The 15,728-nt window shown below is 38.0% G+C and overlaps 1 protein-coding gene across 2 annotated transcripts; it reads right to left on the minus strand.

Annotated features, from left to right (window-relative positions):
- Positions 1–4,240: 4,240 nt before the first annotated feature.
- LOC143022416 (uncharacterized) lies at positions 4,241–9,399 on the minus strand. 2 transcript variants are annotated; one of them, XM_076180595.1, is made up of 3 exons: positions 9,206–9,399; positions 8,950–9,052; positions 4,242–5,376 (listed from the first exon to the last, which is right to left on the minus strand). In XM_076180595.1, exons 1-3 carry the CDS (start codon positions 9,316–9,318, stop codon positions 4,537–4,539), a joined length of 1,056 nt encoding a protein of 351 aa, XP_076036710.1. In that variant the 5' UTR covers positions 9,319–9,399; the 3' UTR covers positions 4,242–4,536. The 2 variants fall into 2 exon arrangements, with proteins under 2 accessions (XP_076036711.1, XP_076036710.1); XM_076180596.1 differs by lacking the exons at positions 8,950–9,052; positions 9,206–9,399 and adding an exon at positions 5,687–6,340 and having other exon boundaries at positions 4,241–5,376.
- Positions 9,400–15,728: the final 6,329 nt, after the last annotated feature.

The following is a 15,728-nucleotide window of genomic DNA, read 5'->3' on the forward strand; positions in this document are numbered from 1 at the left end:
TTCACATTGGAAAAGGAGACAAATGTGAGTGTAACAGTTTCAGATGGATAATTTTGTTCAGTGTGGTTGGGAAGGCTTATGGAAGGGTTTTGAGAGGATTAGGAGAGGAATTGATGAAGTAGTTGGTGGGGAACAGTGTGGGTTTAGGTTTAGGTAGAGGTTCCGTGGATAAGATTTTTGTGGTAATACAGATATGTGAGAAAGCTTTAGTAAAAGGTAACGATGTTTTTGGGGGGTCTTCATACATATACATACGTACATATACCAAGGCTTTTTCCCCTTACAAGGGAGGTAGCCAAAAAAGAAAAAGGCATAAAAACCATTCACACCCATTCTATCCCTAAAATACACTCCACTCCCCTCCACCCTCCCTCTTATCTTCGCACCTCCCAGCACCTTGTCCATTACCCTGGTTCAGAGGCAGTGTCGCAAGACACGGCACACTCACAGCAAGGCCACTTCATTAAATCAGCGACCACACCCCCTCTCCGTCCCCCCATGCAGAAAAGAAGACGGGGAGAAATACCTTCGCGACGGGGGATAGGAGTAGGAAACCTGCTTGTAGCTCCACACGGGACGTTCCTAAAAAAAAAAAAAAAAATGGTCTACGAGTTTTCCAAACAGTACCATAAGCTCTGGGTCTTTTAATGTGCATGGATGTAGTACAAATGAGAGTAAAAGGGAAGAGACAGGCAGTATGTTTGTGAGAAGATGGATATGTTGGCATTGAGTGAAACTAAGTTGAAAGGGAGGTGCGAGTGTGAGTTTGGGAGTGTTATTGGGAGGTTCTCAGGAGTGAAGAGAGGAAAAGGGAGAGAAGGGATGGCTATACTAGTAAGTGAAGAGATAGGTAAGCGTGTGGTGGAGTGGAAGGAGGTTTCTTCATGGGTAATGTTGATGAAGGTGAAGCTGGGAAGGGAGATGTGGGTTTTTGTAAGTGCGTATGGTCCTGGTAGTGAGAAGAGTGTAGAGGAAAGGGAGGCTTTTGAGATGGATTTAAATGGGTGCATAGAGGGATTAGAGAGAAATGTCAATGTAGTGGTATTGGAGGAAAGGGAGGCATTTTGGATGGATTTAAATGAGTGCATAGAGGGATTAGGGAGAAATGTCAATGTAGTGGTTTTGGGAGACCTTAATACTAAGGTAGGAAATGAAGAAATAGACAGAGTGATTGGGAAGTATGGAGTTCCAGGAAAAAAGCATAGTGGAGAGTTGATGGTGGAGATGCGTCTCGAAAGAGAGTTGATGATAGCAAATACCGTGCTTAGGAAGAAAGTCAAGCATAAATACACATGGGAGAGGGTGGTGGATGGAAGGGTGGCAGAGCGTTGATGGACTATATATTGGTAACCAGGAGTATCGTAGGAAGAGTTAAGGATGTACATGTTCTAAAGGGAGAGAGTGGGGGAATATCAGATCATTTTCTGGTGGAAGGTAAGCTGAGAGTGGAGAAAGAGGAAAAGGGCAGAAGGTAGGGAGTTGCTTAGAGTGAACTGCTTAAATGAGAAAGAAAGGGAGAAGGAGTATAAGAAGTGGGAGGGAGTGAAGTATAGAGTAAAACTAAGAGTGGATGAGGAATGGGGATGGTTCAAAGATGGTATGTGGAACAAGGAGGATGGGAGGAAATAAAAGGGTAGCAAGTGGTGGGGTGGGGAAGCAAAGAAGGCTTTCATAGATTGGTTACAAATTAGGATGAGGGAATTGTATGAGAGGTACAAAGTAAAGAGAAGTAAAGCATAAGATATAGGAGGCAAAGAGGAGAGCAGATGCAAAATGGGGTAAGAGTACGGCAGAAAATTTTGAAAGTAATATAATTTTTTTTTTTTTAATTAAAAGAGGAAGAGGAAGCAAATCAAATAAAGAAAAGGTAAAAGGTGCAGAGGGAGAGATGGTGATGGAAGAGAAAGCAGTAAGAGGAAGATGGGCTGAGTGTTGTAGGGGGTTGCTAAATGTGAAGGAGGATAGGGAAGGAAAGGTAGTTGTTGTGGGAAGCACTAAGAAAATGACAGTGATGAGTGAAGGAAATGTATGATAAATAAGGAAAGATGAAGTGAAGGTAGTTGCTAAGATGATGAGAGCAGGTAAGGCACCTGGGCTGAAAGGATGTCATGCAGAATGTCTGAAAAAAGGAGGTACACTGTTGGTGGACTAGCTGGTGAGGTTATTTAATGTTTGTTTAAGAGAGGGTAGAGTGCCAGAGGACTGGAGGAGTGCCTGTATAGTTCCACTTCACAAGGGAAATGGGGACAAGTGTGGGTGTAGTATTTTCAGAGGGATCAGCTTGTTAATGGTAGTTGGGAAGGCTTATGTGAGGTTCTTGATTGAGAGGATTAGGAAAGGAACAGAGGGAGTAATTGGTGAGGAACAGTGGGTTTAGGACAGGTAGGGCTTGCGTAGATCAGATTTTTGTGGCAAGATAGATATGTGAAAAAGATATAGGAAAAGGTAAAGATGTTTTTTTTTGGGCTTTTATGGATTTGGAAAAGACTTTTGACAGGGTAGACAGAAAAGAACTGTGGGAGGTTTTGCAGATATATGGGACAAGAGGAAAGCTGTTACGGGCAGTCAAGAGTTTTTATGAGAGTAGTAGAGCTTGTGTTAGGATTAGAAATGGAGAGAGTGATTTGAGGTAAAAGTGGGACTTTGTCAGGGATGTGTTATGTCGCCCTGGCTGTTCAATCTATGCATTGATGGGGTGGTGCAAGAGGTGAATGCAAGGGTAGTGGGTTGGGGGTTGGAGAGGGTTAAAGAAAATGGGGAAAAGTGGGAGATAAGCAAGCTGTTCTTTGCTGACGACACTGTGCTTTTAGCAGGATCAGAGGAGGGATGGAGAAAGTTAGTGACAGAGTTTGGGACGGTGTGTGAAAGAAGGAAGTTGAAGATGAATATGGGTAAAAGGTGATGAAATGTACAAGGGGAGAGAGTGGCAGCAGGCAAGAAGTGAGTATTAAGGGAGACTGAAGGAAGTGGATAGTTTTAGATACTTGGGTGTGAATGTGGCAGGAAAGGGATGAGTGGGGGTGGAGGTAGAATGTAGATTGAGAGAAGCAATTAAATGCCTTGGGGGATTAAAAAGTGTAATGAGAAATAGACATTTGGGAATGGATGCTAAGAGGAGATTATATGAAGGAGTGATTGTGCTGACAGCACTGTATGGGGGCAGAAACATGGAACATAAGAGAGGAAGAGAGAAATTTGAATGTGTTTGAAATGAAATGCCTGAGAAGTATGATAGGGGTTACTAGGCTGGATAGAGTGAGAAATGAGGAGGTGAGGAGGAGAACAGGGGTGGAAAGGGAGTTGGGAGATAGGGTTGATGAAAGAGTATTAGGATGGTTTGGACACATGGAGAGAATGAGTGAAGAAAGATTAGTAAAAGAGGTGTGGAAGGAGTGAACATGAGGGGGCATCCTAGGATGAGATGGATGGATGGGGTAAAAGAGGCATTACAAAAGAGAGGAATGTCTGTTGAGGAAGGACGGGAAAGGACAGAAGATAGGGGTGAATGGAGAAGGGTTGTGGATGGATGATGCTGTGATGCATGAGGGGAAGTGGGTGGGGGATGGGGGTGAGGGATCGAGTATGTATGAGAAATAAATTGACACAGCCTGAAGGAATTTCTCCCTGTCTTCTCCTTTTCTGCACGAGGGGACAGAGAGGGATGGTCGTCGAATTAATGAAGTGGCCTTGCTGTGGATGTACTGTGTCTTGCGACACTGCTTCTGACCCAGGCCAGTGGACAAGATGCTGGGATGACCAGTCATCCAGGAGGTGCCAAGATAAGAGGGAGGGAAAAGAGTAATGGGGAGTGGAGTATGTAGGGGATGGAATGGGTGGGAGTGGTTTCTATACCTTTGTCTTTTGGCTACCTCCTGTGTAAGGGGGAAAAAAGTCTTTGGTATATGTATGTACATATTTCCCCCTCCACCCTGATGCCATTTCTGAAGGAGCCGAGACACTGTCTTCTCGTTCACACCGGTAATTTCAGCTATTTCTTTGTTTTTCTTTCCACTTTATGGAGTTCAACAACTCTCACAATGTTATTGTGCTTTCTATATTTTCCAAACATAATTTTAACCCCTTACCCTGCAACTTTTTTTTTTTTTTTTTTTGAGGATGTTTCATTTAAAAAAAAAATTATTGTTTTTTTTTATGTTGATTATAGAAATAACTTTTATTCTTATCTATTTCCAATATTTTGCTTGAAAATTTATTTTGAAGATATCATTTCTGGCAAAAATGAGATAAGTTGTCTTCCCCTTTTTTATTTATTGCCTTTTTTCCAACTTTATAGTCAAAAGAAAAGGAAATATTTTACTTTTACACTTTTTTACTATTCTTTATATTTGTTTTATTTTACAATTTTCAAAACCAAAAGTAAATGTGAATAGAACAGTATACTCATTTCATCTTACCTTATCTTCCCATAATTCAGATGCAGAAACAAATACACACATATATATACATATACATACATGTATATATAAATATACATACATATAATATTAGAAATAAAATATACCTTTCTCTGTTTTTTTATGAATGATTATTGATATGATATTTTTCAAAACACGGTACTATACATAAAGCTACATTACAGTGTTTACACATATATCGTGACTCCTTCCTCACTGGTTTTCCTGTCTGGTCACACTTAAGACAACACACAACACATTTTCTTGTCGGATTTTTTTTCTTTTCTGTTGCTGGGACTTCCATTGGAAAATGACCTGGTGTGAAACTCGAACATCCTGGTGAAGTCGAAGGTCTCTCTACTACTTTAGTAGATTGTAAATCTGACCCATATTTTGTGATGATATCTTGTTCAACATCTTCAAATTCATTCTTATCTTTCACATTATCTTGGTGTCCAAAAGATTCAACAAATAGGTATTCCTGTGAATTTTCAGTCTTTACATTATCATAATCATACTCACTATTCTTATACATCTTCCCATCATTTACAGTTGGGTACTCCTTTCCATCACTCCTATTCTTCTCAACCTCTTGCTCTCCTGAAGGTTCATCAAAAAGGTATTCCTGGGAAATTTCAATCTTTACACCTACATTGTCTTCTCTCTTTATATATCTAATCCCATCACTCACACTTACCAACTCATCATCATCCATAGACTGTTTTCTCTTTCTCGAGTCCTCATGATGTTCAGCCACATCAATGTACACTTCTGCTTCAGTGCCATCCAAACATTCATTACTTGAGTACTGTTCAGTTCTTTTCTTCTTACATCTTAAATGTTGTCTTCTTCCATTTCTATTTCTATTTCTACTAAGTGTTTTTCCTTGACCACTCCAAACAGGATCAGTCACTGAACTATTGGTACTATCTGCTCCTGCACTGTTGGCTCCTGCCTCATCCTATAAAATCAAAACAAAGTGCTTGAATAACATGTAGCAAGATTACACACTTATGATAAAGTTACGGCAAACAACTCGTCTCCTTACCAACAAGAAGTTATCTAAATCCTTTCAGTTACTAATGACTTGTGGTGTTCCACCAGGCAGTTTTATTCAGCAGAGTGAAACCCTCTGCACACGATATAAATGCATTCATATATACATTTAAGTACAGGATAAAATAAAAAAACAGGCTGGTGATGCCTCCCCCTACATAAGGAGAAAATGTTGGTCACTCCCACCTACTGTCCAAATTATCATGTCAACCTACAGCATTAGATTTCTCTTGCAGGAGAACCATGGCCAGTGGAATTCAATCATTTTGATTGGCCCACTGTCATTCAGTGACTAGACTTTCTGAAATAAGGAAATGCTGGGCAGTGTAAGATGAAGTGTTCTGTGTTTTCTGTGCAATAAGCATTTGGGGCATATTATCTGCTACTAAGCTGATTTTGTACTGATAGTATTTTATGTCTATCCAGGCTAATTTTGGTCTGACATGTCTTTAAGTATGTTTTCTGGGTTTATATTTGGGAGCACTTGATTTACTACTGATTTTATTGGTCTTGAAAATAATATTGGCTTAGTAATCTGTATAGTGCATTTCTTAAAGATTTAAACCTGATTGAAAATCTTTGGCAGGTGGTTAAACACGGGTTACAAGGAAAGGACGTCAGCACTCTCCCCAAGCTGGAGAAGGAAATTAGGGGTTGTTGGGATGCTATACCTACCCAAAAGCTACATGACCTTGCTATGTCCGTGCCACAACACCTGAGGGATGTCAAGAAATGCAAAGGATGCCCAACAAAGTATTAAGGGTAAGATTAATATTTTTTATAAAACTTTTATCATGCTACAACTTGTCTGACACACACCCGGCCTAAACTTTTGTCAATTATTGTATGTGATATCTCGTATTGGTTCATGAAGCTGCTCATTAAAAGTTCACCCACCTTTTTCAAACCTTGATGTACACAATGTCTTGAGATCTCAAAAGTGGTCCCAACAAGATGGCAACCATGAATTTTCAGTGGGTCGATCCAGTCCATTTTGAGATCAGAGCGTGTACCAGTCTATAAGACTTGGGTACACTATTTGGACTTAAGTTGTGGGACTTAACTTCTCCAAGTTTTATGTTGCTTATATTTTTGTATTTTATTCAATTACCCAAATAAAGTTGTGTCGTTACTAAGGTGCTTTTATGAAAGGCATACCAAATCATGGTTAAATTTTTGCAGGTACCCACCCAAGGTTTATTCTGCCAAACACAACATAACCTAAACTAACCTAACCACATATTTCATCAGATAGCTGGGGAGTATACTCCTGGACCCAGCTTCCTGGGTTTAGTTGTAGATCCTGGCAGGGGCTACCCCCATAGAACCCTGTGAACTAACTTTCATGTTAGCTTTTAATAGATTTTGAGTGTCTCCTCTCCCCAATTTATCTTCTACATAACATTAAAATTATATATTTATTTATTATCTTCACAGCTGTATCAGTCAGTCTTTTGCACTAGGTCTTCTTATGGGATACTAATAACTCCCAAGTAACCAGTAATAACCACTGGATTGGCAGATAAGTCACATTAAGAAGGATTTTGTGTAGGGTTAAAGTATGCATTGTATTATGAGGTGTTCTAACTTGTGTATGGTGGTTGCATCTGGGGGGAATTGACAACTTAAGCTTGTGGCTAGACCTATTTTATGTTTCTATTGTTTCATTGTAGTATGATGGCTTGAATGCATGCATGCCAGTGTGGTTTGTACTTGTCTTGGAGGGGATTAGTTGGGTTGATACTTGGGAGTGTTTGTGTATGGAATTTGAGGGTTTGTCAAAGATTGTTAGTTTTGTGATCTAGGTGTGTTTGTGATTTTGTTGGGACTTGTTCTAGAGTACAAGTTCCAGGTTAATGTAAATTTTTTATTTTTATTTTTATTTTACATTCATTTGTTTGTACTTGTGTGATACAGAGTGAGTGATGGGTGTATCAGACATGCAAGTAACAAAAAGAAAATCTCTGTGTATAAACAGTTGATAAGGATCACACTGCACTATGCCTCCACATCTTGGTTCCTTTTAATATAGAACAAAATAGAAACCTGTCAGTATCAACCAAAACTATTAGTGAATTCTTTCACTAATATGTGACCATGGGTTAGTGGAATTTAGACAATGTGTAACCTGTTATGTTATATAACAGGATTACAAGAGAAGAGTATAACACCATGTGCCCTTAAGCTGAGAAGGAAATAGTGACAAAGGATCATGCACCTTGGTTTAATACTGAAATACTTAGGGAAAAAAAGAGAGAGAGAAAGAGAGGAAAGAAAAACTATAGTGTAGATATAAAAATGAGGAGGCAAGGAGAGCATATCAAGTAGCAAAGAACATAGAAAACAATCTGGTGATGAAAAGAAAAAGGGAATACTATTGAAATAAGGTGTTGGAGACAGGATTAAACATTAACAAACTGTATACTGTGCTGGATAGTCTGTCTAGAAATAAAAAATTTATGAGATTGCCTGATGGATTTGCTGATGCTGAACTGGCAAATATGTTTCTTGATTTCTTTTAAAAGAAAACTGAAGATATCATTAGGAAATATAATGTCAGTGAGAGTCAGAAGCCTGAAGTGGAGTGTACAATTCCTGAAATCAAGTCATCATGTTTCCATCAAGATGTGTAGTAAAATATATCACAGGGTGAAATTCACATAGTGTAAATGACCCATTACTGATGAATGATATCAAGAGATCGAAGTGAGAATTTTAGTGATTAAGACTTCGACTGATATGGTTAATAGAAGCATTGATAAGAATATTTTTCTGGAGTGAAAAAAAGGGCAATTGTAAAATCTACTGTTAAGGGTAAACTAGATCCTCAGAGTTTAAGTTCTTTTAGACCAATATCTAATCTGACATTTCTGTCAAAGATTCTTGAAAAAGTAATTCTTAATCAGTTAATGGAGCATCTCCAATTAGTGAATGTATTACTTGATAATCAGTTGGCCTATACACATCTTTATTCAACAGATACTCTTTGTTCTGTTGTAAACAATCTGCTTGTTTACATGTATGAAGGCAAGTGCAGTGTTTTTATTTTACTTGACCCGAGTGCTGCATTTGATACTGTGGCACACTATTACTTCAAGACTGTAAGAACATTGGGATTGAAGGTGATACACTTAAATGTTTGAGGAGTTATCTTGAAAACAGATCTTATTGTGTACAAATAGGAACATAATTTTTTGACACTAGACATATACATAGAGGAGTCGCTCAGGGGAGTGAACTGATCCCCATTCTCTTGTGTGTGTACACAAGTGAACTCTTACGTATACTTGTAGCTGACTTTAAACTGTACACTGATGATACACAGTTTTATTTTATATTGAATGAAGTAGTGAATACTGAAGTTAAGATAGGTATGATAATGAAAGATGTGGGGAAATGGATGAACTCCAAGCAATTTAAGTTAAAAGAAGATAAAACAGAATGTCTAATTGTTGGGAAGAGTAATATTGTTAGTTACGGGCAGTGTTGGTGATCCAGAACAAGAGTTCGTACTGTTCTTCACCATCATCCTCACAGCATTAACGGTCATTCCCATGGCCTCTGCGACACGATAATAAGGCCTGTGTGGTGAAGGCAAACCTTTACATTATATTTGTGCATGATGTAATACTTCATATATAGGCCCAATTATCAAGTTATCGTTTTCAATGCAGACATTACAGGGATGACATTGAAAACTTCATTGCCACCAATAGGAAATAAATGTTTCTTACCTGTCCAAACTAATCCGTACTTTCTTGGCTGCTTTCTCTCGATTAAAATAGTGTAAAAGTCGCAATGCAATTGCGGTTTTACAACCACACCTGCAACGTGGCATGTTGGACATGACAGCGATGCGCCACTCGCCTTAAACGATGGGAGAATGAGAGTAATATTGCCTGCTGCCCCGGCTCACCAGGATAACGCAAACCATATGGGGGGGGGGGGGGTAGGAAACGAGAGCAATAGTGGGAGGGGAGGAGGAGGGGATACACGAGGTAGTTTGTGGTGATGACGTCACAGCTTCACTTGTTCGATTTACTTCACGGGTGTCGGCTACGACACACTTAATATCAAGAGTAAACGCCGTAATTACACTTGTGAATGCACTATTACGTCAAAAATTAGGGCAGGGTGTGAATCAGGCTGTGTTGATATATCATACTGATGTGAATGGTTATTTCGGAAATATGAGCGAAAAACGATGGGTCAAAGCCGCTGAAATACTTAGTAGACATCTCTACACTCTTCAGATTAATGGAACCTTAATGACTAGAAAAAGAAAAGGCTTAGGTGTGACCATAGACTGTATTCTATCTTTCAAGGATCAAATCAATTGAGCGGTAAGAACAACAGGATATCATCTACGGAATATTTCGTTTCTCAAGAAATATTTGGATGCAAATACAATGAAAATGCTTGCTCACAATCATGTAATCAGCAAATTGGACTGTTTTAATTTGCGTTATTATGGACTTCCTAATTAGCTATTGAAGAAGCTACAATTAGTTATGAACAGAGCTGCTACTTTCGTCACTGAACAGTACCTTCCACCACTGTCCAGCAGTCCAGTCTTTGTATTTGCGTGCAAACGCAAGTCTCTTCTTCACCATTGGCGGGGTAATAGTGTGTGCAAAAACCATTCACGAATTAAAGAGTATACTAGACACTGCGAGATACAAAGGCGGGACACCACGAGCGTAGCTTCCCTTCCCGTAAAATACAAATAGGTAAATGCACACATACACACACGTGCGCGCGCACGCACGCACGCACAGACACGCATTCAAATCATATAAAGATTAAACTAATTGCTAAAATAATTGGAATGACTCGACATCTATATTGGCGTCCTTCGACTAAATAAGATTGCTTAAGGACAACCTAAGAGATTAATCAAGACAGGCAAAAAATAATTCCACATAGGAATAAAGTCCTGTCATGACAACATGAATAAAATGTTCATTTACAAAAGCCACACTGCACACAGAAGTGCTACATTCAGGCAGATTCAATATTTTACCAAAGGAAATTGATTAGAGAAAGAAAGAAGAATGAGAAAGCCCACCCGCATGTAAATGTATATACAAATTATTGTTAGGGAAATCGTTTCGATGAAGTTGAGAAAGGGAGGTGTCAGATATTCAGATGCTTGCTCACCTCCAGAGGTGAAATGAGAGAGTACATGAATAAGGTGGGGGAGTCATTTGGGATTCACAGAAATATCTTAATGTACCGCAACAACATGGCCATTTTTGTAACATGCAAAAAAAAAAAAAAAAAAAAAAAACTTATATATATATATATATATATATATATATATATATATATGTATGTATGTATGTATTTTTAGAAATGTAAATAGTGGACGGTATATTTTTTCTATGAGGAATTTCCCTGTTTGCCATCAGGGACGTGTTAGCAGTGTGAGACCGAAAGAGAGCAAGTTGGGTGAGAGAGCAGACTAGTGTGAAAGCTATTGTGGAGGCAGTAAAAGAGAGGAAGTGGAATTGGGCAGGTAAGTTAGTGCGAACGACTGATGAGTGATAGAGCAAGTGTGTTACTGAATGGACGCCGCGAGATAGGAAGCGTGGAAGAGGGAGACCAGACAGAAGGTGGAGAGAAGAGATCGAGAGGTTTGCAGGAGTGACGTGGCAGAGGATGGCACGGTCGTGTGAATCATGGGAGGCTATGAAGGAGGATTGTCAGCAGTGGACTCAGGATGGCTGATTTGATTGATATTTTTTCTAACAAGGGCTACAAAAGTGAATTAGGAATCAGAAGAATTTAACAGAAGAGAGAGAGAGAGAGAGGATGGCTGATTTGATTGATATTTTTTCTAACAAGGGCTACAAAAGTGAATTAGGAATCAGAGGAATTTAACAGAAGAGAGAGAGAGAGGATGGCTGATTTGATTGATATTTTTTCTAACAAGGGCTACGAAAAGGGGCTACAAAAGTGAATTAGGAATCAGAAGAATTTAACAGAAGAGAGAGAGAGAGAGAGTATTTTCTTCGCAATTTCTTCGTCCAGGTATTCAAACGGCACTTTTATTGCTCTTAATATATTATAAGTTTCTCAATTTATTTTTTTATATGTTTCTCAGGGGACATATTATTCATAATAATGACTCCTAGGTCCTTCTCTTTTTCCACTTTTTAATTTCTTTCCCTCCCAGTGTATATGATCCCACTATTCTTTTTTGCTTCTCCGAATTCCATTATACTACATTTATTAATGTTGAATTCCATCTCCCACTTCCTACTCCATTCCCATACTTTATTGAGATCACTCTGCAGCGACTCACAATCTTCGGTGTTTCTTGTGGAACTCCACTAATCACCTCATCCCAATTGGAATATTTATCTCTTATCACCACTCTCATTTTCTTATCATGCAAGAAGTCTTCCATCCACTTGAGTAGTTTGCCCTATATTTCTCCTGCAGTTTCTAATTTCTTTAGCAATTTCTTATGTGGCACCATATCAAAAGTTTTTTTTTTTCAGGTCTAGAAAGGCACAATTGGCCCATCCATTTCTTTCCTGTATTATATCTATTAGTCTTGAATATAAACACATCAAGTTTGTGACACATGATCTTCCTTGTCTAAACCCAAGCTGCCTCGGATTTTGTACATTTTTCCAAATACTTTACCCATCTAATTTTGATCATTCTTTCACAGATTTTTGCAACCGTACTTGCAAGAGAGACTGGTCTATAGTTTGTAGGGTCTTCTTTGTTTCCCCTTTATATATTGGTACTATATTTGATCTTTTCCAATCTTCTGGAACTTTTCCTTCCTTCAATGAACTGCTTATTAGACTATGTATTTTGTCTGTTAGTTCGTTTCTGCATTCTCTCAAAATCCAGTTTGCCATTTGATCTGGACCATGCGATTTTCTAACATTGAGATTACTCAAGTGATTCATTGTTTCATTCCTTGTTACTTCTATCTCTTTCATAGGGGGAGGGGGACTTTCCCCTCCCACTCGACATCTCTAAGTTGTATGTTCTCCATCGTAAACACTGATTTAAAATGCTTATTCATAATTTCTGCCATTTCCATTTCCTCTGTGTATTCTATTCCTCATTGCCGTAGTTTCACCAATTCTTGTTTTTCAGTTTGTTTACAAATCTATAAAATAGTTTTGGTTGATCTTTACATTTTTCTATGACATCCTTTTCGTATTTTCTCTTTTCTTCTCTGCGCACTTGTACATATTTATTTCTATAACCAGTATATATTTTCCATTTTTCGGATTTTTTGTCTTTACTCAATTTTATCCAAGTTTTATCCCTTTTATCTTTTAACTCCCTACACCTTTTGTTGTACCAACATTTTACATATCCCTTTTCTTGTTTTTGTCTTGGAACATACTTTTCCACTCCTTCCTTATACATTTTTTGTTAAAAAAATTAAATTTCTTTTCTACTGTTGTTTCCTCTTTGTATATCCTTTCCCAGTTTGCCTTTTGAAATAATAATAATAATAATAGTAATAATGATTTGATCAATTTTTTTCCCATACATCATTCTTCCTTTTCTATATTGTTTGTTTTTTCTCATGTATTTTTCTTCATTTACTTCCAGTTCTACTAATATGTGGTCACTTTTACTTAGTGGTGTCTTATATTCAATCTTGTCCACTATTTCAGGTTCTGATGTGATTATTAGGTCTAGTCTCGATGGCTCTTCCTCATTTCTATACCTGTATTCTCTTGTATCCTCTGTGTCACTGTATGTTCTATAATCATATCAAGTAGTACATTTCCCCATAGGTCGTCTCCAGCCGATTTAGGAGGCACATAATTTGTCACAAACTTCCTGGTCTTCTTGTCCCTGTCCTCTATTTCCATCATAATCATCTCCACTCTATTCTTTCCATGCGTAACATTCCTCACATTTATATCCTTCTTAGTCAGGAACATAACTCCACCACCTTGTTTTACTTCTCTGTTTCTAATCCAATAATTATATACACCATGTCCTACACTGTTGGGTGGTAATGGACCTTTCAATTTTGTCTCCACAATTCCCATTATGTCAGGTTCCTTTTCCATCAGGTAATCATTCAGTTCATTCAAGCCTGTTATTAATCCATCTATATTTGTGAAGGATACTTTTAATTTTCTGTTACCTCCATCCTGTTTTCTGTTTCCCTTCTGTTTTTCTCTCCTATGAACCATTTCCTCACTTTCATATCCACTACTCTCCAATAGAATTTCTCTTTGTCTCTGTTCTCATTTTTCCCTTAACTTCGATTCTTCTTGTTTTTTCTTCCTCTCTTTTCTCTTTATTCACCTCTCTTTTTATCCATACCTGTTTGTACTGATCACTTTCTGCTAGTTTTCCTGCTTTTGATAAGACATTCTCTGCTGTTGTTTGTGACTTGAATTTAACCTTAATTGGTCTGGTCTTGTCTATACTGTATTTTCCTAGCCTACATATATATATCTTTTTTTTTCCTATTTCCTGTTCACCTTCTTGAAATATTTTTAGTACCTTGGTCACTCTTTCTTTCTCATCTCTTACTCTTGTAGTCCTATTATGATTATTATTTCTCTTCTATTCCTAATATATACATTTTTTATCTGCTAAGTCTCTTACTATATTCTCCTTCTCGCTCACTTTACTATCTGTGTCCTTTGTGTGTTCCTTCATCTGTTGTTTCACTATATCTCTAAATTAAATTTTGCTATTCTCCTGAACCTTTTTCCATCCACTTACCTCTTTTGCTATGGACTCTTCATTATCTTTATTATTTCTCTTCAATTCCTCATTTTCACCCTTTACTTCTTTTAACTGTCTTTTTAATTCTTCTATTTCTTTATTTAGGTTCTGGTTCTTTAGTTCTTCCAATTGATCAACTCTTTATGTAATCAGTGCAAGTTGGCTAAATCTAACCTCCCATGATTTGTTAATTTTTGGTAGTTTTTCCTCTAGACTTTCTAATCGGGGGAGGTTGTCGTCTCCTCCCTCATTGAATCCATAGAAGTAATCATTTCCACTTTATATTGCGCTGCTCTTGTCTATATTTCTAAGTTTAATGCCTTTACTGTTTTCTTCTACTTCACCTGTGTCGTCCCCTTCCTCATTTTCTTCCATTTCCCTCAATAATCCCTCCCCTTCTCCTTTTTCTTCACCTGCCCACTACACCACGAGTTTTCCCCTTCCCTGCTAATACAACACAGGTACTCCCTCGTCGTTGAAATCCACGAAAATTGCGTTTTTTCGGAGTTCCAATCTTCGCCGTTAATTCGACGATCGTGTGTGTGAGCGAGAGATATGAAGAGAAAGATGAAGAGATGAAGAGAGATGTGCAGAGAGAGTGGGAGAGATGGAGAGATACTTTGTATTTTTTTCTCATCCGACCTTATTATGGGCAGAAAGATCTCCTATTGACCTTCGTGTTTTACCACTGCAATTCACATTAGCTCTTTGTAACTCTTGACTGAGATTTTTTGAGGATGACAAAGACATTTGGTTCTTTGTGAATAGCGTCGCAAGACTGAAAGGGTTAGACAGAATTCTTGCGGTGGTATTCTTAAAAAAAAAAAAAAAAAAAAAAAAAACTTCCTCATATAAATCTCATAAATCCTTGGAAGGGAAAGATTTATAAAAGGAAAAAAAATAAGAATACCACCGTGAGACTCTTATGGTGGTATTCTTAAAAAAATTCCTTACATAAATTCTATATAAATCTTTGGAAGGGAAAGAATTGTATAAGGGGAGATGTTTTAATAATATCACCGTAAGAGTCTTCAAAAATATTATATAAATCTTTCCCTTCCCCGGATTTATATAAGATTTGTATAAGGAAAGATTTTTTCCTTTTAAAGAATACCACCGTTATTCTCCTCGCTGGGTCGTCACGGCCTTCGGTGAACCTGGCGTCATGCAAAATATGGTAAATAAAAGGTTTCTGGTGATAATAGTTTTTATAATATTTCATCGCCGTCTAAGCTAGACAGTACCATCTCCGACTCAGAAATTGCGATTCCGGGTCATAATGTTGTGCGTAATGATAGAAAGAGGACCGGAGGAGGGGATATGTACTTTCATTTGCAATGATTTAGCATTCAACCCCCGTTCAGACCTTATGAGTAACGAGAGCCTCGAAGCTGTGTGGATAGAAATACCGTTACTTAAATCGCATCCTATCTTATGTGAGGTCTGTTACAAGCCACCGAAGCAGATGTTTTTCTATAGTGCATTAGAATCTATCCGTTTCAATCGGGTCAAATGCATGGCCAATAA

This window comes from Oratosquilla oratoria, chromosome 44, assembly GCF_046742065.1.
Source record: "Oratosquilla oratoria isolate Oo_2021 chromosome 44, ASM4674206v1, whole genome shotgun sequence".
NCBI classification, from domain to species: Eukaryota; Metazoa; Arthropoda; class Malacostraca; order Stomatopoda; family Squillidae; genus Oratosquilla; species Oratosquilla oratoria.

What these genes read in the sequence shown, in the direction of transcription:
- LOC143022416 (XM_076180595.1), bottom strand. Translation starts at nt 9,318, where the DNA reads ATGTCCAACATGCCACGTTGCAGGTGTGGTTGTAAAACCGCAATTGCA. An exon ending in GTACGGATTAGTTTGGACAG is followed by an intron (nt 9,053 to 9,205) that starts GTAAGAAACATT and finishes TTCACCACACAG; the next exon opens with GCCTTATTATCGTGTCGCAG. An exon ending in CTGGATCACCAACACTGCCC is followed by an intron (nt 5,377 to 8,949) that starts GTAACTAACAAT and finishes TTGATTTTATAG; the next exon opens with GATGAGGCAGGAGCCAACAG.